This window comes from Ipomoea triloba, chromosome 12 (genome assembly GCF_003576645.1).
Source record: "Ipomoea triloba cultivar NCNSP0323 chromosome 12, ASM357664v1".
Taxonomy (NCBI): domain Eukaryota; kingdom Viridiplantae; phylum Streptophyta; class Magnoliopsida; order Solanales; family Convolvulaceae; genus Ipomoea; species Ipomoea triloba.
The window spans coordinates 25,983,000-26,004,879 of record NC_044927.1 but is presented as its reverse complement, the minus strand read 5'-3'; the positions used below and the strand labels follow the sequence as shown (position 1 = coordinate 26,004,879).

The 21,880-nt window shown below is 37.1% G+C and overlaps 3 protein-coding genes and 2 long non-coding RNA genes across 6 annotated transcripts; 2 read left to right on the top strand and 3 right to left on the bottom strand.

Moving 5' to 3' along the window:
- The first annotated feature begins 245 nt into the window (after positions 1 to 245).
- On the top strand, positions 246 to 4,405 carry LOC115998525 (cytochrome P450 714A1-like). The gene is made up of 4 exons (XM_031238110.1): positions 246 to 642; positions 2,858 to 3,084; positions 3,161 to 3,411; positions 3,488 to 4,405. The coding sequence occupies exons 1-4, from the start codon at positions 297 to 299 to the stop codon at positions 4,275 to 4,277; spliced, it is 1,614 nt and encodes a 537-aa protein (XP_031093970.1). The 5' UTR covers positions 246 to 296; the 3' UTR covers positions 4,278 to 4,405.
- LOC115998527 lies at positions 2,764 to 3,308 on the bottom strand. Its single transcript, XR_004093909.1, has 2 exons — positions 3,173 to 3,308; positions 2,764 to 3,088 (listed from the first exon to the last, which is right to left on the bottom strand). It is a non-coding gene; the product is annotated as an uncharacterized LOC115998527 (long non-coding RNA).
- A 146-nt stretch (positions 4,406 to 4,551) lies between the features above and the next one.
- LOC115998526 lies at positions 4,552 to 8,829 on the bottom strand. 2 transcript variants are annotated; one of them, XR_004093908.1, is made up of 4 exons: positions 8,295 to 8,829; positions 6,689 to 6,737; positions 5,877 to 5,975; positions 4,552 to 5,327 (listed from the first exon to the last, which is right to left on the bottom strand). It is a non-coding gene; the product is annotated as an uncharacterized LOC115998526 (long non-coding RNA). The 2 variants fall into 2 exon arrangements; XR_004093907.1 differs by having other exon boundaries at positions 6,689 to 8,829.
- A 4,644-nt stretch (positions 8,830 to 13,473) lies between these two features.
- LOC115998292 (RING finger and transmembrane domain-containing protein 2-like) lies at positions 13,474 to 17,715 on the bottom strand. The gene is made up of 8 exons (XM_031237826.1): positions 17,028 to 17,715; positions 15,965 to 16,041; positions 15,662 to 15,830; positions 15,389 to 15,477; positions 15,138 to 15,302; positions 14,925 to 15,002; positions 14,074 to 14,177; positions 13,474 to 13,955 (listed from the first exon to the last, which is right to left on the bottom strand). The coding sequence occupies exons 1-8, from the start codon at positions 17,524 to 17,526 to the stop codon at positions 13,850 to 13,852; spliced, it is 1,287 nt and encodes a 428-aa protein (XP_031093686.1). The 5' UTR covers positions 17,527 to 17,715; the 3' UTR covers positions 13,474 to 13,849.
- An 849-nt stretch (positions 17,716 to 18,564) lies between these two features.
- LOC116000519 (thioredoxin H4-1-like) lies at positions 18,565 to 21,540 on the top strand. Its single transcript, XM_031240609.1, has 5 exons — positions 18,565 to 18,609; positions 19,555 to 19,620; positions 19,705 to 19,836; positions 20,954 to 21,076; positions 21,151 to 21,540. Exons 2-5 carry the CDS (start codon positions 19,600 to 19,602, stop codon positions 21,313 to 21,315), a joined length of 441 nt encoding a protein of 146 aa, XP_031096469.1. The 5' UTR covers positions 18,565 to 18,609; positions 19,555 to 19,599; the 3' UTR covers positions 21,316 to 21,540.
- Positions 21,541 to 21,880: the final 340 nt, after the last annotated feature.

Sequence of the window (21,880 nt, the reverse complement as noted above, 5' to 3'; positions counted from 1 at the left end):
TTATATATCTCCAAACATTTATTGTGCATCTTAAAATATATATATAAAATTAATTAATTAATTAACTTATACGGAGTAATTTATTTAAAAATAATTATATTGATGATTCAAATCGAACAGTTGAAGTCAAGTACATTGTACTTAGACGACATGTATTGACTCTCTTTATATGACACCAAATATTTGATGGAGAATGAACAGTGCAACGCCAATTGATGTCCTTTTATAAGGTTCAAAACCCTGGGCGATGCACTAACAAATAGAGAGATATACAATCTGAGTGTCACCAAAGAAAGATGCAAGAAAGTCCCAAGAAGAAAGCTTTTTTCTTCCTTATTCTCCTCCTTTCTTCTGCAACTTTTCTGGGCAACTTTCCATGGCTGACCCTTCTTCTTCTCCTCTTTCTTGGGGTTTCTCTCTTCTTGTTCAACACCCTGTGGCTTCAGCCACAGATACTGCGATGGAAGATTCAGAGACAAGGGATCAAAGGCCCCAAACCCTCTCTTCTCTATGGGAATGCCCCTGAGATGCACAAGATTCAAGCAGCTTCCATGAAAGCTTCAAGCTATGCTGGTGAATTTGTAGCCCATGATTACACCTCCACTCTCTTCCCTTACTTCGAACAATGGCGTAAACAATACGGTAATAAGTGAATCTCATCCTCATCTCTTTCCTATGGTTGGTTACATCAGACAGATTTTAATCTTAATCGGTGTCGATAGTATTGAGTGAGTTCTATCAGGTGATGGTTACGAGTTTTTCTGATTACTCAAAAAAAATTAAGGTTATTGGTATTATTTAACCAGCATCAAAATATATATTAGGGTATAAACATGTATGCTTTAGAAGTTATGCCGAGTTATCACACATAACCTTCATAATTTGGATGGTACCAAAACTTGTCAACCCTTAATCGGTCTCGATAGTATTGAGTGGACTCCTATCATGTAGCAGCTATGAGTTTTTCTGGTTACTCAAAAAAATTATGGTGTTATTGGTATTAATTAACCAACATCAAAATATATATTAAGGTATAACCATGCATGTTTTAGAAGTTATATTATACTGAGTTAACACACATAAACTTTGTACTTTGGATAGTCCCCATAGTTGTCAACCCTTATCTTACTCAAGATAACATAAGAATATACATGCTTGTACTTATGCTAAAAGACACGATTGCTGATGGGAACCTTAAGATTTTTCATGAATATAAAATGGAGTAAAAATATTTTTATATACTTTTGTAGATTTCAATGTTACATAGCAAGACAATAGGAGAGTTAGTGAGTAAGACGCAGCCTTCAAGTTTATATTAATTTATAACTTTGCTGTTTGGCTTATTATTATTATTATTATTATTATATTACATTGGAGGAATATAACTGTGTGTTGTCCTTGTTATAGTTAATTGATTTTGGCTTTTATCATAATAAATTAATAATATAATGGATATTCTTGATTCTTGATAAACAAGTGATGATATGTGTTAGTCCTTTCCTTCCCCACTAAAGATTTTTGTAGATAGGGAAATTTGTGTGTATTATTTGCCTGACCCATCACTTGGACCGACAGGCACGTGACCAGTCGTGACCAGTCCTAATCAATCTCAAAATAAGTGATCAAGTGAGTGGACATAATTCCGTACAATTTTTTTAGTACAATTTATCTGCACACTCTTAGATATTAGGTGATATGAGGATATGATTTGGGTCTTTAAAGCATTAGATCCCGGAGGAGCTACCCTGAATGGTCCTACCAGAGATTATGAAAATAAATGATTTAAAAAAACAACTATTTGTGCTTGAACAAAAAATGCTAGGTAATGATCACACTCCAATCAAAATTGTGCTGAAATGATTAAGATTGTCACTAGGACAAGCATTGTCTCATGAAATTTCGGAAATTTTAATAAAGCTGAAAGAGTGAATGATTTGGGGTGTGAGCAGTGCTTAAGGTAGGGTCAATGGCTATAATTGCTATATCTGTTCTTTTGGGAGTTAGTGCTGTCTTTGTTTTCTGGTCAAAATTTTGATGTGATGGGCTGTGCAGATACTGAGCATTGGACAAGAATCATCATGTGAGAGTAACAGTATTGGGTTTCATAGCAACCCCAGGTTGCCACTCTATCTGTAATAATTGCCTCTGTTGATGATGAATGTACCCAGCTAGGGCCACTCACCCTAGGGATAGATGGTAGATAAGAAGGTAGGCTTGTAGGATAAGGTGTTTCGGAATCATTCTTGAAATAATTGCACATTAATCCCGAGAACCTACATAAGTGACAGGTTTTAGAGTCTTGTTTCGGAGTCATTCTCAAAAGAATTGCACCTTAATCCCCAGAACCCGACCTGTGACTAGTTCTAGAATCTTGGTGGAGGCCAAGTGTTTATGAACCATTCTTAAAAGAATTGCACCTTAATCCTGAGAATCCCATGTCCCTATCTGTGACCGGTTTTAGAGTCTTGTTTTGGAGTTATTCTTAAAAGAATTGCACCTTAATCGGTTTTAGAGTCTTGTTTTGGAGTTATTCTTAAAAGAATTGCACCTTAATCTTGAGAACCCGACCTGTGACTAGTTCTAGAATCTTGGTAGACGCCAGGTGTTTCGGAACCATTCTCGAAAGAATTGCATTCTAAGAACCCCACTTGTGACCTATTCTCTCGGAGGCCAAGTGATTTAAAATTATTCCTGAAAGAATTGTACCTAAATCCCGAGAACTCCACCTGTGACCTGTTCTAGGGTCTTGTTTTGGAGTCATTCTTAAAAGAATTGCACCTGAATCCCGAGAACCCCACCTGTGGAGGAGGTGATCGGGATTCGTTCATGTCAAAAGTTTAATTGTTTGTTGTTACAGGTTGCATATATACATATTCAACAGGGAACAAGCAGCATTTGTATGTGAACAAGGCAGAATTGGTAAAGGAGATGAACCAGAAGAGTAGTATGGAGTTGGGGAAGCCATCTTATGTCACCAAGAGACTTTCCCCCATGCTTGGGAATGGACTTTTGAGGTCAAATGGCCATATGTGGGCACTTCAGAGGAAGATTATAGCACCAGAATTCTTCATGGACAAAGTCAAGGTACCTGGAAAAATGACAAACACATTTTATTTCATAAACAGCAAAGTTTTAGTGAATGATCTTGATTGAATTACAGCATCACGTGAACCTGATGCTGGAATCGGCGGAGCTATTGGCAAGAAAATGGGACGAGGCGATTGAAGCGCAAGGCGGGGAAATGGCGGAGATAGCGGTGGATGAAGACCTGAGGAGCTTTTCTGCAGATGTGATTTCTAGGGCTTGTTTTGGAAGCTCTTACAGTAAGGGCAAACAGATATTCTCAAAGCTTAGAAATCTTCAAGCCATCCTTTCGTCCCAGAGTTATCTCTTCGGTTTGGCTGCATTAGGGTATGCTGTTCTGAAACTCATTCGTTTTCCTGTCTGTTACAACGAGCTAAGAAATTTAAGTGTGTGAAAATTGCAGGTTTCTTCCACAGAGAAAGCACAAGGGGATTGCGAGTTTGGAGATGGAAATAGACACGCTTATCTGGGAAGCGGTGAAGAAGAAGGAGGCGTCTTCGGCCGAGAAGGACCTGTTGCAGTGCATACTGGAAGCCGCCATCAATGACGAAAGCATGGACGAGAATTCATCGAGGAAATTCACGGTTGATAACTGCAAGAACTTGTATTTTGCAGGCCACGAGGCCACTGCTACGGCTGCATCCTGGTGCCTTATGCTCTTAGCTCTCCACCCGGAATGGCAGTCTCGTATACGCGAGGAGACAAACCAACTCTGCCCCAATGGCCAGCTCGATGCAGAATCGATCACCAAGATGAAGATGGTGACAATGGTGATTCAAGAAGTTCTCCGTCTTTACCCACCGGCTGCATTTATCTCGAGAGAAGCCCTCCAGGAAACACATATAGGGCATATACACGTGCCCAAAGGGGTGTGCGTGTGGACACTGATCCCAACCCTGCACCGCGACCCCGACCTATGGGGCCAAGACGCACACGAGTTTAAGCCCGAGAGGTTCGCCAATGGCATCTCCAATGCCTGCAAAATGCCACAAGTTTTCATCCCTTTCGGGGTCGGTCCTCGCCTCTGTGTTGGCCGCAACCTCGCCATGGTCGAGCTCAAAGCCGCGGTGTCTCTCATAGTCTCCAAGTTCTCATTCTCGCTTTCTCCAAAGTACAAACACTCCCCCGCTTTTCGGATGATTGTTTCACCTGGAAAAGGAGTAAGAATTGTGATTCAGAGATTGAAGAAGTAGGATTAGGTTCAAGGGCATGAATCCCCAGATGTACTCAAATAAAAAACACAAAGAACTGAAGGAAATCCTATGTACTTGAGGTCTGGGAAGCAAAATTTCTGCAATTATCTGATCTTTATCTCCAAAAATGTTAGTTATGTGATTTATGATCTGACAAAAATCTCTTTGATGCTGAACAAACATCAGAAACAGATAAAGAGAGTAGTCTCATTCACATATCTTTAAATATTTTCAGTGGTCCTGGAAATAGTGTCGTCTTTTTACAGTTTGGACCTGTCAATTTCGAAAGGGAAAGCAACTAAGAAAAACAAGTCCACAACGAAATAAAGTACATGTGCAAGCCCTCACTCCGTTGGGCATTCAACTTGCCCACATAAACGCGAAATCCTTCGCCCCGGGCCCCCACATCCCAGCCCGACAGGATTTGTGAATGTAGTAAGTAAATCACAATGATTCAACAACCCATTAGGTAGGAGGACCAAATGTTGGACGTTCAACTAAACAACACTTTGCACAAAACTATAAAACTATGTACACTTCATCCCCGAGGGGGCCGCTCATCCCGGTGTTGCTGCATACACATGAGTTCAAACTCCTGAACTCAGGCTTTAGCCCCGAGGGGACCACTCAGCCTTCAATGAAGCCTTTTGATGGCATCATGTTGTCTTCAAACTCGTTAATGCATCCATCTATGCTGCTATAACCCCAACAGCCACTCAAACGCCAATCTTCTGTATCAGTAAAATTACTCAAATCCAGGTTAGTCTCTAGAGAGCAACCGGCATCCATAGGAGAGGCCAGGTTCCTTCTTATTCCTTATTGTTACTTCAATCCAGAAAATGGAACATCATAATCTTACAAGATCTAGACTTCGGGGGACCTAAAATCTTCGGAGTACCAAATGCCACAGAGAGAATATAATAGAAATTGAACAAGACAGGGAATATCATAGCTGTGAATACCACTTAGTGATGCTGCTGCCTAAAAAGACCAGAGTGGGGCGGGGACCAATAATACGTCAGGCTGTTTATAATAACCCTTCATCAGTGCCTGTAGTAATCCACAAACACACAAAAAACAACTTAGAACAAAAATTACCATATAAAATAATACGGGACCACCCTACAAACAGAATCTGTTGACATTTCCCAGGGATAAAAAAAAATGAATGGAACAACTTAATAAATGCACTATAATGGCAGGAATTATCTCTGATTAAATGTCATTTTCCTAAACAAGATGTGATGCATCAGCGGTCCCCCCTCCATAATTGGTATAACCATGCAACTAACCCTAAGCCTTGTAATCCAACAAGTAACGTGACCTAATAAAAAACTAGCAATGAACTCATAGTTCCAGACTTCCAGCTCACATGGCAAGGGAAGATGACTTGAAATATTGAAATGGGATAACTGTACTTTCCTCGGACAACTTGCACCAGAATACATAAATATACAGTATTTCAAATTGATTTTTCAGGATAGATTGCTCTAAGGAAAACAGAAACAAGGAAGCCATGCGAAATTCATCAAAGTTCAGAACAGGCAACAGCTTTCATTTCATTCGAGTAAAAAAACTGAATTATACACTCTATCTTACTCGGGAAATTGGCTTTTGGTTTTCCAAAGATGAATCTCATGAATAAAATTACATGACAGCAGCATGGTCAATCGAAGTGGGAACTCCAACTCTGATAGTCTGATGCAACAAACGGAAGCCAAATTTAAGTTTATTCTCCATAACGGAAACTTAAAAGCCTTTCAGGCTGCAAGGTGATAATAAAGCCTGTAAGAAACCATTTTACACAACCTTTTTCCACATAATTTTATCGATCTGTAACCAAGATACATACACATAGAATATGGATGTGCACACACAATTGATAATGTATATATGCTTTAAGTAAGTCTGCCTTGTGTCAAAGCAAGCAATCACTCATAATATCAAGGAATTTTGGAGCATGGGGGGCAACCCTAGCCAAATTTATCAGATAATTGGCTTGGTAACCACAAGGTACCAAGTTTGACTCCCCGTGGGAGCTGTCTATTGGCTTTCTTGGTAACCTAGGCTGGTAACTGCCTAACTGGTTTACCTCCTTGTGATCCGTTGCCGGCTAGGGTTACAAGGTGGGCTTCACCCAGAGCAAATTATATCTATGGAGAAAACAATACATTGTTTTTGTATGGAATTCATAAGGAAACTAGGTTCTCATTAAGCAGGATAAGGATATTTGCTTTTAAGTGGTAGATAAAGCTAAAAAATTCATTGAAAAATTTAGCAACATCCAATACTAAGAACTGTGAATGGAAGAACATAAATTGGGAAGCTTCGCTATGTCACACTGATCACTCTTTCATCATTCGGGAAACCACTCACCAAACGAAATAATGAGAATGAAATAGAATCATTACCACATTTATTCTATGACGGAGATGAGGAGAAGATCCCACCTGTTGAAAGCTGTACCATTTGAAGGAAAAAGTGTAAATCCCCGAGGGTGGAAAAAAATGAAAGCATGGAAAAAGGGAGCTCCCTTCAGTCCAAGCAAGGGAAGAGAGGGATAGAAACTATCTCCCGCATCATTCACTCAATCACAGTAGCACAAAACATCTTCTTTTCTACTGAGTGGTTGGATGAATGAGTCGGCAGCTAATTCAACCCCAATCTCATCCATGAGTGGGCTGAAGGAAGCTCTCTCGAACCACTCCTCAATTCAGCAAAAGTAACCAGTGTCATTAGTATAAACCATGATTTAATGCTAAGGTATAATGTCACAGAACATAACATTTTAATCTGCCTTCCAACTACTTAGCATTCAACAACTTACTAGATTCCTCAGAAGAGATTCAAACATGTATTGTCACAAACGAAGCCTCAGAACTATCCCACTAACTCAATCATCTGTTAAGTAATGAAAATTCCAATAAAGAGAAAATTGCATTCTAACTGAGTAACTGAACAGTATTTAAAGGGGCAAATGAAGGTTACTTTCTTCACATATTTGCCTGCCAGAAAATAACAAAGAAATATACAAACAACAGCGATTACCAACTTCTTGAACAAAATTGGGTTTTAAAGAAATTAAATGAAGAATATGAACATTGAAAAATCTTCAAAACAAGAATGAAGATGAAGCATGTGCAACTTCTCTCCACTGTAAAGAAAAATAAGAAAAGATAATTTTCGTTGATAAAAGAAAATAATTTCACATAGGAAGCTAGTCACTCCTTTGTTACTGCTCAGAATATGGATATGGAGCTTTAAGTCACTCTTTCTACCTTAAGGAGGAAAAACATGGAAAGCAGAAATGAGGCATTTTCTCTCTAGCCTAACACTCCACAAATTATTATTATTATTATTATCATTATTATTGATCTGTGAATGGTTTTATAAATGCTAAAATCAAGGTGCATACGTAGATATATCTTTATTATTAATTTAAACATCCATAGAAAATAACTTTCAGTGTACAAGGAATAGCTCAAAACATTTTCAGGCAATCTTATTAGTCTAGATAGAGGATCATAAATGGATCAATCACAAAGCCAAAAGCCATGAACTTAACAAAGCAACAACCTTAATATATATTTAAAAAATTAAAAAAAGGCATGACATCTTAACTAAAAAGATACTTAAAATAGTAAAATTTCTTCAGTAAGAAAAATGGGAATTGAACCAATCAAATTGAAATCCCAACAAAAATTTCAATTGAAAAGTGATGGACTAGAAAAATCAAGATCCATTTGATCTTTCTTAATGAAATAAACTCACTATGGAGATCCAACCTTACTAATTGGAAGACTGAACTCCTCTACAAACCCTAAAATCAACAATAAGCCAACAAAAATAAAAATCCATTTGATCTCTCTTGATCAAGTAAACTCTTTAATCTTTATGGATATCATTCCAGACAAACATTAATTCTTACAAGAGAACAACAATACATGTTCACAAATAAGATTGCAAAAAAGCAATTGATTAACCATACCCATCATAAATAAATAATTAAATAAAAACCTGGAAAGGTACCACCTTTGACCCTTAAATGGATGAAGCTGCAAAAGGAAGAATGGAATGCAACAAATAAGAGTAGCAGGGAATAAGAGGAAGAAGAAGAAGAGAATAAAATTAGAAGTGCAGAAAAGAATAAGATGGAGGGTGAGTTGAATAAATGCTTAGCTAAATACAGCAATATTTATAAGGAAGAGATGGTAGTAGTAAATGGAACGGAGGAACAGTGTCGGGTTAAGAAAAGGGTGAGTGTTTTCTTGCAGGAAATACGGAAGAAAAATGGTGAATGTGTAAATCAAACGAAGGGTGAGGGGTCGCTTTCGCCATGAGAGTCAGAGATAGAGAAAGCGACTTTAATGGCAAGATCTCCTCAAATCTTTCTTTCACAGTACACATTTACACACCCTTTCTTCTCTTCTTCTTCTCTTCTCCTTCTTTCACAATACACACACATATATATATACTTAGAAATACACACACACACACACATACATATACATATACGTATATAGTACATATAAGTGCTGAATTCATGTTATTGTTTGTGGGCACAGAGCAGAATCTACGACTGGAAGATGGTCTGGAAAAGATGAGAGAAAATAAAATAAAAATGCAATCTTTAAAAAAAAAATAAAAAAAATCTGCCTGCAAACTCATACCTCTGGAGCGCACTGAGGAGGAAGATAATGAGTACACTTGCCCTCATTATCGATCAAAGGAGAAATCCTAAAACAATTCAATTTCACAGGGCCTTTCTTTATTTTATTTAATGGTGCATTACTGTTCATATAAATGCGATCTAGAAATTCCTGATATGCATTCTTATATTATATTATTATACAATATTCGATCAGACCCCTTCCATGCATATATCATATTGTTATCTAACTATTATAAAGTACAAAAGAAAAAAAAAAGTAATTTTAAAGTTAAAGATTAACAATATAATATGTACTTGAATGGATTAAGGTTGAGGTGGAAAAGAAATAATTTTGTTCATTTTTATACTTATTTTTAAAGGTTTTTGAAGATTATCAAAACAGATGAGAGTGAATAAGTGGAAATATAGATGGTGTCAAATTTGGGAGAAGAATATAGGATTGTTGTAATTGTGTAAGAGGGTTTAAATACATTGTTCAACTTAATATTTTATGAATACATTAAAAAATATCGTTTAATTTTTGTATATCATGGTGCTTTGTTCAAGTCATCGATGGACGGTTAGATTTCATATTGCCACAATAGTCAAGGTGGTAACAAGATTGAACTATAAATAGATGACTAAATATGAAAATATACTACATATATATATATATATATATATATATATATATATATATATATATATATATTCTAACCATAAATAATAAGAGAGGCCAAACAAGACAATTGAAAAGTATTTTAATTTTGGAAAGATTGTAAGTAATATAGTTAAACATATTAGATGAAGATATACAAGGTAATAAATTGCAGGCTCATAAGGAAGCATAAAATTGAAATCGTCCTCATCTACGTACGAGAAAAAACATAATAGTTTGAATACAAGTCAACCAACTGAAGGAGAGCTTTGGGCGGTCTACACTGGCCTGAGATGGGCATGGACGCTTGGGATAAAAAAAAAACCTCCATATTAAGAGCGACTCGCAACAGGTAATCGATTGGCTCACCAAAGACCCTGAGCCCCTTGGCCCCTGTGCGATCATCGTGCAACTATGCTTGGAATGGATTGCTAAAGATTGGGACGTGCCACTCACTCATACAATCGGGGACCACAATGAAGTTGCAGACTGCCTCGCCAAGATTGCAGTGAGAAGGAATTGCAACTAGATTGAATTCCATGAGCCACTGGAGAACATCAGAGATCAATTAGATAGAGATAGAGCATTAATGGTTTCCACTAGAGATAATGTAAACATAATCGATCCAACTAATTTCATCAATTGCAATATATAATATTCGTTGTTATAATTTATATAATTGTATATCGATTTAAATATTTTTAAAATATTATAACAAATCTATTATGTGCATCACACGTGAAATGCACGTGCAACGCACGGGTGAAAATACTAGTACTTAAAATAATATTTTTTTTTAAAGAACACCTATAGTTCCCGCTTGAAACCAGAATTGCTATGATTCCGTCGAAAACCATGCCTATGGTTTCCGATTCCAACAGAAACCTGTGGTTACTTACCAGCGGAAACCATAAGCATAGATGAGGTTGTTGTGTGTGATTGGTCTACGGCTCCAAAAAAACCTTATTTTCCTTAGTCAACGGAAAATGATTTTCGTCGACTTGATTTTCCAAGAACATCCAAACACTAGAAACCCAAAAAATAATTTTCAGAAATCATTTTTCCAGATTTTCAAACACACCCTTAATGATTTATATAGACTCTGTTTGATCGAGCTTATTTAGAAGCTTATAGTTTATTTTAAACTACTAATAAGTTATAAACTTTGTTTGGTAATGTTCTCAAAATAAGATAGTAGCTTAAAATAAGAGTTTATTTTGAAAAGGTACTAGCTAGTAGCTTTTTAACTTTTTTCCATCGTTATCCTTATTATTTTAAATAAATGACATTCTTTACCCTCTCATTTAAAATCATTTTGGCATTTTCTCTTCAATATGTTTGATTGTAATTTCAATTTGACTTTTGTGTTTGAACATTAATTTTTTTATAAACTAATCTTATGAATTATAAACATTTTGTTTTACTTTATATATTTTCAAATATATGTTCTTACTTTATAGTTTATTAAAATATATTGATTTCATTATTTATATTTTAATATATAAACAAACCTATTTAAATTGTATGAAAATGTCCTTTTTAGTATTTTTACATTTATCAGCTTATCAAAAGCTAATTTTACGAAACACTTTTAAGCATAACAGCTAGTTTAATAACTCTTCAGATTTCAACTTCGAACTTATATCTTTTCAGTTTTCAGCTACTTTTCAGTTAGGTTTGCCAAACATAGCCATAATATAAACATATTAAAAGATAAAAGTTGATGAACGTTCTATAAAATAAGATTAGTTAAAATATCTGTATCACTCGTATCGCATCTTTAAATAGTGACTGTGAATCCGAAAATCAAAGATTAGTTAAAATGTAACAATCAAATAATGGACTAAAATCACTTCAAACATGCAACGTGAGTATCAATGCAAGATGCTGTCTCAATTTGTCACAACTTTATCAAACAGAACCTTTGGGGCCTCCCATTCTTGACTACAACCATCAAAGATTATTCCAGAAAAAGCCACAAAGCCACATTATAACAACCCACCTACCAATATTTGTTTAGTTTATAATAAGCCAAATTAGTTGCAAGACTTTCTCATGTATATTCCGATGGCCAATTATATATATATATTGAAAAATAGATACAAGTTTGAATATGATCACTTAGGTACTAATCAGGGTGTGGTTGAGTGGAAATGACAATCTGCAAATCAGCTGTTTCACCCAAAATATAAATAAAATCTCTGAGGTGAGCTAAAGTTGCATGAACTTTACCAGTGGGCCTAATAGGTTGGCCCACAAAAGCCCGTCATAAATTAGGCCCATGGTGGGGCGGACCTAATGGAGAGGGCCAGTCCGTCAGCATTAATTGCATAATTTTTACTAGCATCCGCCCAACAATCCACACTAGCATCTTCCTAACAAATAATATTACTTAAAAAAAGTTAAGCTTGGTCAGGCGTGCCTAATTGAGCGCGCCCGCTGGGTGCCATTGTTGCGCCTAACGCACGGTCAGGCAGCACAACAACATTGGAATCCGCCTGCAAGTTTACTGTACCAAAATCCATGTTTTGCAGGATGTTTTTTTTTTCTTCTCTCTCCATGCCTATCTCATCCAACTAAGCAAGTACTGTACCAATAATCCCAAAAGATTCATTACTGCTCTAATTTATAATTTGTATAATTTGATGACGAGCTATAGTTCTTTTGAAGAGTAGTTACAAATTTGAATTTGATCACTTCTATCATAACTTGTGGACTGTATAATTGATGGTGAACTATACCATTTCTTTCAAGAAGTAGGTATGGGTTTAGATAATGGAATTGAAATATTGAATCACAACTACCAATTGGTGTAGTGAATTAGTAGTAAAGTGACTAAGAGTGGGAAGAGATGGGGTGAGCTGTAATGGGGCCAATGAAGCATTAGTGTGATATCAGATGAAGCTATGGGCAAAACAAAAATGAGGAGGAATGATGTTTCATCCCATCAGGGGTTGTTTTCAGAGCCCCAAAACCCAATCCCCCATTGAATTGAAAGGCTTCCCTTTGATTGTGTGCCTATGGATGGTGTCAGAGGGGCAGAGAGCACCATGGGTGTTTCCACTATCTTGTGTTTCTGCACTCTGCTCATCCAGGTTGCCATTTCCCACTCTCTGCCATTTCAATCATCACACTTGCACATTGGTAACTATTCTGTGTTCTCAGTTCAAGAAATTCTCCATTGCATTGGAATGTTGGTTTAGTTTCCCCTTCCATTCCCACAAGAAATGCTTGTTTTTGTTGCTTACACAGCCAGTTTAGTTAGTTCTTGAACGGAGGATTGAGCCTGACAGTCGCAATGTGAGAATTTCACCCATTGTGGTGAGTTTTTTTATAGGTACTACCTAATAGGCCGTTGAGTCACTGTGATTTACCCCTCCACTATCCTGTCGAGTTGGGTTGTGGAGTCTTGACACGAGAAAATTTTGCCTTTTGTGAGCAAAGAAATGCTTATTATAGTGCTCCCACCTAATAAGCCGCGCGATTTACCCCTCCACTATCCTGTTGAGCAGGAGTGTAGAACCTTGGGACGAAAGAATTTCGCCTTTTGTGGACAAAAGAAATGCTTGTTTTTGTTCCCAACACAATTCAACTGATTGACCAATTTTAAAAAGTTAATACTTTTACTTCGCCGACAGTCGCATGGTGTAAGGTTTGATTCTTACCGGGAAAGATATAACATTGACCTTATTGGGGCAACCATTTGCCAACCTACTTTTGCCTTTTAAATGAAGGGCACCAACAATCAGATCCCTGGAAACCACTCCATAAACAGTATAAATATGGGCAAAAAAGTGGTGGGGGAGGGGGTTGCCCATCTTCTTGGCACATGCTCTAAAGCAAATTAATACCATAAAAGTGAAAAGTGGGGAGGGGAACACAAAAGGTGAGCAGTAAGAATTCTCACTTTACATTTTACTGTGTGTTTCAGTGACATCTTCAAGAGCATCAACTAGGTGCATATATAGTATATACAATGTTTTGCCATCAAAATGAAAATCAGATTAAAACCCTACAGTAAGATTAGAACAGTTTCACGCTTTCCATGGCAGCACTCATCGTACTGCAATGGCATCAGTAAATCCTCTCGTCCAATTCCCACTTCCATGGCAGCACTCAGCTCTCAGCAACCCGAAAATTACATTTATGAAAGTAGCTTTTCCTTGTACGAACCAGAAACGCTATAAATCTACAAAATGAAAAGTTAGGAGGAAAAGCTCACGGGTGAGAGAGAGGTTTGCTTTGGGGCGCAAGAATGAATGCTCAAAATAATTGGAAGAAAAGGCCCGTGGATCCATCTCCAAATGATCGTAAATCAGCAGGTCTAACCAAGGCTCTGCACAAAGGGCACGTTCTTTCTCTTTCGAACCTGGGAAAAGGGTAACCTGTTATGTACGGATATATGGGAGGAAAAACCGAAGAAGTTCACTGACAAGACTTTTGAGCTTTGAAACGTTAAACGCTGTGATGTAATCGAAGAAACTAACCATTCTGAGACACAGTCTTCACAGAAGATGTGGTTACAACACAATATAATCGGTGCATGCATCTTCTCCTGGCAAATAGCACAGAGATCACCAGCTGCATTTACCTGCGGTGAATAATCAGAAATTCTAGTTATATGAGCAAGTTGTCAAAGAAAGCTAAACAAGTAAAGAACACTCAAGGTGCTCCTCAAACCAGCTCAACGGATTGCAGGCATCTCGTTTTTATACATTATGCTTAAATTCATATAGAAGTAAAACGAGCAGTGTTGCAAAAATCCCGCCTAGGCACCGATTAATCGACGCCTAGGCCGCTAGGCCGGCCACCTAGCGTATTACGATAATAGGTGGTCTAGACGGCTAGCTGAGTAGGCAGCTGACTAGGTCGCCTAGTCAGCTGATTAGCTATTGTTCCCTTCTTTTTCAAATGGGTTATTTCACTCAAAACGACATCGTTTTGAGCGAAATAACCCTAAATTGTTCAAGGTTAATATTTAATATTTTAGTATTAACTATTAAAGTATTAAATAGTTTATAATTATAAGTCTTAAAAAATTAAAAACTTTTAAACAAATTTTTTAAAAATAAAAATAAAAGGCGCCCCCTGAGCGCCCGAGAAGTGCCTAGCGATTTTTTCAACCATGAAAACGAGAGGTCGTTAAAAGTTCTATAAATTGTTAGGAAGGGTGATGATAAAAGCAACCACGCTGGCTCAAGCTATCTGGCACTATGATTAGTCATACGGATAGGACTAATATAGGAGAGATTTGATTGCACAAAAACTCAAACTCTCAACCACACTGCTCTCAAGGCTGCTGTTTATTTCCAATTTTTAATCCGAACCAACACGGTACCTGTTCAGTTGTTGCATAAGATCCATAGTGTATTTCTTTCCTGGATAATGCCTTAATAGCAGCAAAGAAAGATTGGACCTGAAACGCAACACACGATGAGGGAGAGATTAGCGGAGAAGGGTCATACAAAAGACATCTTGAAAGATGAACTTGCATAGTCTAAAACGAGAGGAAAAAAGGACAGGAACACAGAAACGACTAAGAATAACATACTTTCTCAACTATTGACGTAAGCTTGAATGTTAAGTATAACCCTGTTATCAGTGACGAAAAAAGGTTTCCATAATCTTTGTTCAAGAAGAATCTATACCAGACCGGAGTTGGCAACATTGCACGGTATAGCAGCAAGGTGTACTCGACCAGAGTCAGCATTTGGCCCTGAGAATTCAATTAAAATGAGAATTCCGAAAATAGAATACGGTTTCTAACAACTTAATTGTGTAGAATAGGGTTATAAGGTTTACCTGTCTCCGGAAGTTCTGGCCCCTGCCATTTTTGTAGTACATTAACAACAACAACTTCAAAGCCATTGCGACCTGTCGTACCAATGTGTCTGGAAATTTTTTTTTTTTTTTTTAAAAAAATCAGAAAAAAAAAAATTATAATAAAAACTATCAGGACTGCAGACACATGCTCAAACACAAGAAAATACAATGGAAGAAAACATAATTTTTTGTTCATCCTAGGAAAATAAATAAAAGAGAGATATGGCATAGAAAGCAGGTCAGAGATCATACCATTTACGAGGATGATGGAAATGGCATGCCAGAAGGGCGGGATAGCCTTTGGAGGAACCATGAATAATGGGTAGAAAAGATCATCGTTTCTATACCACCAGTAGACTACAACTACATGAAGAATGAAGGCCAGAAAATAACCAAGAAGGACACATATCTTTCTCTCTCCCTGCATAAGACTATCCATTAGGACAGTATTCCTTCATTTTAAAATCTTCTTTGACAATAGACAAGTATATAATTTTACATAGCATCTTATACTAAAGAGTAAAGAAAGTTACAAAAATGGAACGCATTTTGCACCTTAAGAGCTGTTTGTTTCCGAAGAATGTCATTTGACTTGAACATGAAAGCAGTGATCCAAATTGCAACAAAGAAACCTGAAATCCCACGTAGGACGGGGGAAAAAGGCAAAAGAGGAGTGACTTCAAGAACTAGTTTACATATTACAATTTACTGGTGAATAACGGTCACCCTTTACTCATTTAGAACCCATTAAAGAGTCTCAAATTGCTCAAGTACTCATTAGCAACGGAACAGAGCATCTTTGTAGTCAAAACACCTAAAGCAGATATTTCCAGTTCTCTACATATTAACCGCTTTGTGTTTGTGGGCAAACTTATCCATAATACCTAGAACAGTGTCTCGGGATTACTAAAACTAATCTTCACACATTGCTCCACTTATTGCAGGCTACCTTTGTACATATATTACAATTTTCTTGCTAGCAATCAAGTCCAAGCTCTTAAAAATTTTAACTTTTACACTTGGAAGCAGAACAAGAACCAGTGTTTCCCTTCATGTAAACACAAAATTAAAGCTCACTGCCTATCACTCCTGAATCAATCAACAGGATTATCAATCCAATCTAAGATCATTACAGATTATCAAATACTTATGCACAAGCTCAAAATAGTTGGCAACATAGAAGCAACACTGCAGCTTCATAGCACAGCCTGATGAAATTACAAGCAAAAGTCCACATTATCCACATATATGATATTAGTGACTAGGACAGATCACATGATGACATGAAAACTATCCCACCTATGAGAACTGAGAACTGCATTGTTGAGCATATAATATATATAAACAGCAATCCAACTATCAGCTTAAGCTTTTAGTTAAAGATGGAGCACATGCTTCAATTTAGTATCAGCCAACCTATGCCAAAGGTCATGGGTTCGAATATCTGCATCCTATAAAAAGAGACTCTGGTCCGTGTTGTTCAGAGCTCATCAAAAGTCGGGCAAGTGTGGGCAAAATAGGTAATCCACAAATACACAATCAAGCATTACAAGATACACCATAGTAATTCAAGAATTATACAAAATGATGAAGAGTGGGAGCTAGATTTTGAGCATACCTTGCAAGTGCTGGCGGATGAAGACAACCAGAAGGAGCAAAGAAAACGGAAGAACTTGCTCAATCCACCTGGCAATCCGCTGTATATCATATCTCTGGTAAGAAGAGCCCCTCCCACCACCATTCCCACCTCCACCGTCGCCGGAATCATCTGTAACCACGCCGGCGCCACCTACACCTCTATCCTCAACCGCCGCCTCCTCATCCTCCTCCTCCTCCGCCTCAACCCCACCCCTTTCCTGCTCCCCAGCCCCAATTATCCTTATCGAAACCTCCCCACTTCCACTACTCCCATCCGCCGCGTTCTGGGGCTCAGCACCATCCGCCATGAGACCCACACTCTCCGGGCTCTCGGGTCTGACCCGAAGAATCCCGGAATATTCCAGAATGGCCGAAACCGGGAATCGAAGGAATCTAAGTGGGGTCAACGTAGCAGAGCTACTGGGAAACGGAACCGCAGAAGACGACGATTCCGACCCTGACCCATTTGCTACTTCCATTAAAAAACTCGAAACCAATCAAAGAAACCCTACAAATTGCTGGTTTTTTCCCTAAAGATTGTATCTTGGAAATGAAGAACGATTTTACAGAGTGAAATACTCGAAGAAGAAGAAGAAGACAGATGAATGAAAAAGTCAATTGCTGAGAGATAGAGAGCTCCTATGACTCTATCACCTCTATGAGCAGTTGAGACTTGAGATAAAATAATAATAACAAGTACAGTATAGTCAAGTACTCCCTAATTAATACAATTTTTTTTCTATAAATAACAAAAAGAATTTATTTGTCAGAAAGAGTGGCCAATTTGGTAAAAATTGATTTTTACATGTGAAAATCATGAGTTTGATTCTTAATTAATAGATACTTATAATAATTTGAGTGTACAGTTGGGTGAAAAAGGAGTAAAGGACGCATCCATCTTTAATTACAAGTCAAAGGTTAAATCTTTGACGTTCAATATAGAGCAAGATTAAATCTCTAAGTCTCGCACTCAATAGAAGTGCTACAATTCGACCGTGAAAACACCAAAAAAAAATATATAAAAAATATTTTTTGATCGAATTCGTTGCACATGAACTTTTGAGTTTAGGTTTACCTTTCATTATAGTATGTAGGCTATATATAGTAACAAGTTAACCCAATGTTGCAATGCACATCATCAAGTATAGAATTTTCCCAAAAAAAAAGGAAAGAAATCTATTTTTACCGCTAACTTAAAAATATAAAAGTTGTTTTCAAAAAAAAAATATAAAAGTTAATTTCTTTTTTCTACTAATAAAATCAAAATCTAATGGAAAAACGAATCATAATGAAAAATTTATCCCACTTCTTATATTATTAATATACTTTTTATTAGATTTATGAAATTTGAGATTTTATTTAGGTGACGAGGAAAATTCGTAAGTAAAATTGAAAAAATTTGACAGGCTTGTGTTTGTCTGGGAGGGTAAGAAAAACTAGTCTCCATAGTCCTTACATTCTCCGAAAAAATTTGGTATATGAGTATGTGTTTTTGCACCATCTTTTTTGCCGAAAAATGTTGGATCAGTAAAAACTTTACTTCCGCTTCGCATGAAGCTCAGGTAAACCGCCCCATCTCTCTTTGCTTTTTCATTTTTCCAGATTCTTATAATTTTCTGCAACCAAGATTCCTCCTTAATTGTTGTGTTTTAATGTTTCTGGGAAATCTTCAAAAAAAAAAAAAAATGTTTCTGGGAATGGATTCCAATTATGATTCTCAGAATATGTGTTGGGAACGAGAAATTAATGAGGTGGGTAGGGAGGGAGAAAGGAGGGGTAGGTGGAGAGTTATTTGCAAATATTGGTAACATACAGTATATTTAATATTTATTGTGTTTATGTTTTTGTGATGTTTTGTTCTAAAAATGAAAACTTTTTATTCTGGTACTTGTGTTTTTTTTTATTCATTCATAATAAGGAATGAGGGAGGGGTAAGTGAGAATCTCGGGATAATGAGTATTTTCAAAGACCAGCATTACATATATTGTTTCTATGTTTTAATGATGTCTTGTTCTAAAAAATCAAACTTTTGATTTGGGTAGTTATGTTTCATTCTTTATTTTGTTGATAATGCAAGAGAAGGAAGGAAGGATTGAAAGGTAGGTGGAGAATGGGTATTTGCAAATATCAACAACTGTGTTCTATACAATTACATACAAAGTATATTGTTTTTATGATGTTTTGTTCTAAAAAATGAAAGCTTTTTATTATCCGGGTAGTTGTGTTTCTTTCTTCATTTGGTTGATAATGCACGGGAAGGAAGGAAGGAGGGGTAGGTGAAGAATCTCAGGATAGTGGGTATTTACAAAAATCAACAACCTGGTTCTATACAATTATATATGTATTGTTTCTATGTTTTCATGGTGTTTTGTTCAAAAACTGAAATTTTTTTATTCGAGTAGTTATGTTTCTTTCTTTATTTTGTTAATAAGCTAGAGTTGTCTTATAATTTTAGTTTTTGAAGATTACGAAGTCTGGTCTTACCGAAATCCATATATTGAATGTAGGTCACAGGTGTAGTGATTTAAGCAGGATTCAGTTGTTAGTCCTCCATGGGGCAGTGCTGGACTCAGGTTTACAACAAAACAAAACAAAACAATAATGTTGAATTTATTCTTAGGTTTATATATATGTTGATGAGATGAATTTGTGGACAGCTATGCGGACCGGGCAACGAGGATGAAGGCAATACGGGTTCAGCAGAGCTTGCTGGGGGAAATGTTCAACTGGTGACGACCATGGAGAAGTGGGAAGAGTTGATATCTGAAGCAAACAATAATGGCCAGAGCGTGAGTTCAATTCATTTTTTTTTCTTTTTTTTTTTTTTTTTTATAATGACCAGAGAAACCCGCGGTCACTATCTTAGGGTATGGACTCTCGTCACCGACTGTCATCAAAAGGTGTGGACCTTATGATTTAGGTTGTCCATAACTGACCAGTTCGGTCAATAGGCCGCCTGTTTGGTTGGACATAGTTTGGGGGATTGAATTGCAATTCAGTGAATTCTTAAACTACAGTGTTTGGTTGGAGGGAATTGCAATACCGCAGAGTTGCAATTCCCTCTAAATGATGAATTGCAATTCCCTCTAAATGATGCCTCCCATGAATTGCAATTCGGTGGAGAGGAGGGGCAATTTGTTGGTGTAAAGACAATTTTGCCTCTCCTCCCATAACCTTTGTCTTTTAAAAAAAAAAATTGAAAGAATTATTATTATTATTATTATTATTATGTTTTTTTGAAAAAATTATTATTATTATTATTATTTTGAAAGAATTATTATTATTATTATTATTAGTATTATTATTTGAATGAATTATTATTATTATACTTATTATTATTATTATTTGAAAGAATTATTATTATTATTATTATTATTATTATTATTATTATTACTACAACATCTACCACAACATACATGTATTTTAGTCATTTTGTCACTTCTCACCTTTCAATTCCTTGTACTCCTATTTCTGCATACCAAACACTGTAATTTCAATTCCTACTTTATTCATTGAATTGCAATTCCACCGAATTACAATTCATTTCCTCCTAATTCCCTCCTCCCAACCAAACGTCCTGTAAAGAATCAATCTAAGTTGTCTATAGTTAACCAACTCGATCAATAGGCTACTAGAACTAGGAATCGAACTTGTAAGGTTCTCTAACTGGGAGTCAAACTTGTAAAGTTGTGGATCTTGTGATCCTAGCTGATAAAATAAAGTAAACCAGTCTAATTGTCCATATCTGACCAATATGCCGCTCTAATTGAAAGTTGAACTTGTAAAGTTACCAAATCAACAATTTCATCAACTTAGTCGGATTGCCCCTAATTATTTTTATCCATTGATATCTCTCCGGCTGCCGGCTTCTGTAATTAACCGGGCGGAAAACTGTGTGATATGCAGGTGCTGGTAAATTTCAGTGCATCGTGGTGCAATCCTTGCCGACAAGCAGCACCGGCGTACCGCGAGCTCGCGGACAAGCATACCACGGTCATGTTTATTACCGTGGACGTTGACAAGTTAGCGGTTAGTTAGTTACCCTTCTTCTCCGACGATACCATTCTGTTAAGCATGATATCTATAATCTGTGCGGGATGCAGGAGTTTAGTTCTTCGTGGGATATAAAAGCGACGCCGACGTTCTTCTTCCTGAAAGAAGGGCGGCAGGTGGACAAGTTGGTCGGCGGCAGCAAGCAGGAGCTGGAGAAGAGAATACTCGCCATGGCGGAGACACCGGCAGCGGCCGCCGCCGCCACCGCAAGTTGATGATGATAGAGTTTGGTCGGTTGATTCATTCAAACACTAAACGCTACATACTATAATTGTAGAAAGAAAGAAAGCAAAGAGACACGGAGAAGAGAAAATTGTGCAGATATTTGTTGCAAATCAAATTCTGGGTTTTGTCGCTCGTGAAAGTTTGCAAATTTTTAAATTTTCATACCTTTTGTATTTTGGCTAGAGAAATTAATTACAACTTTTCTTGGGGAGAAAGCATGAGACTCAGGTAGCAATGAAACCTTTTCTTCTTCTTCAGAGGCGTCATCTGATCGGCGAATCAAGAATTCAATCTGGTGTCCACCCATGCGGGCACCTCAATTGGTCGTACACTCGTACGTATTGAACCCTAAGAATCACAGACTCATAGTTACACCCAGCATGGTGGACTTATTGTGGGCACCTATCCTCTTATCTAATGGGATGTTGAGTCACATCAATTTAACCCTCCATTATTCTCTCAAGCCGTGGCGTGGGAGCGAGGGAATTTTGCCTTTCGCGGGCAAGAATTCAAACTGTAAGGACAACTCCAACCAAGTTCATTACGCTGTTGACT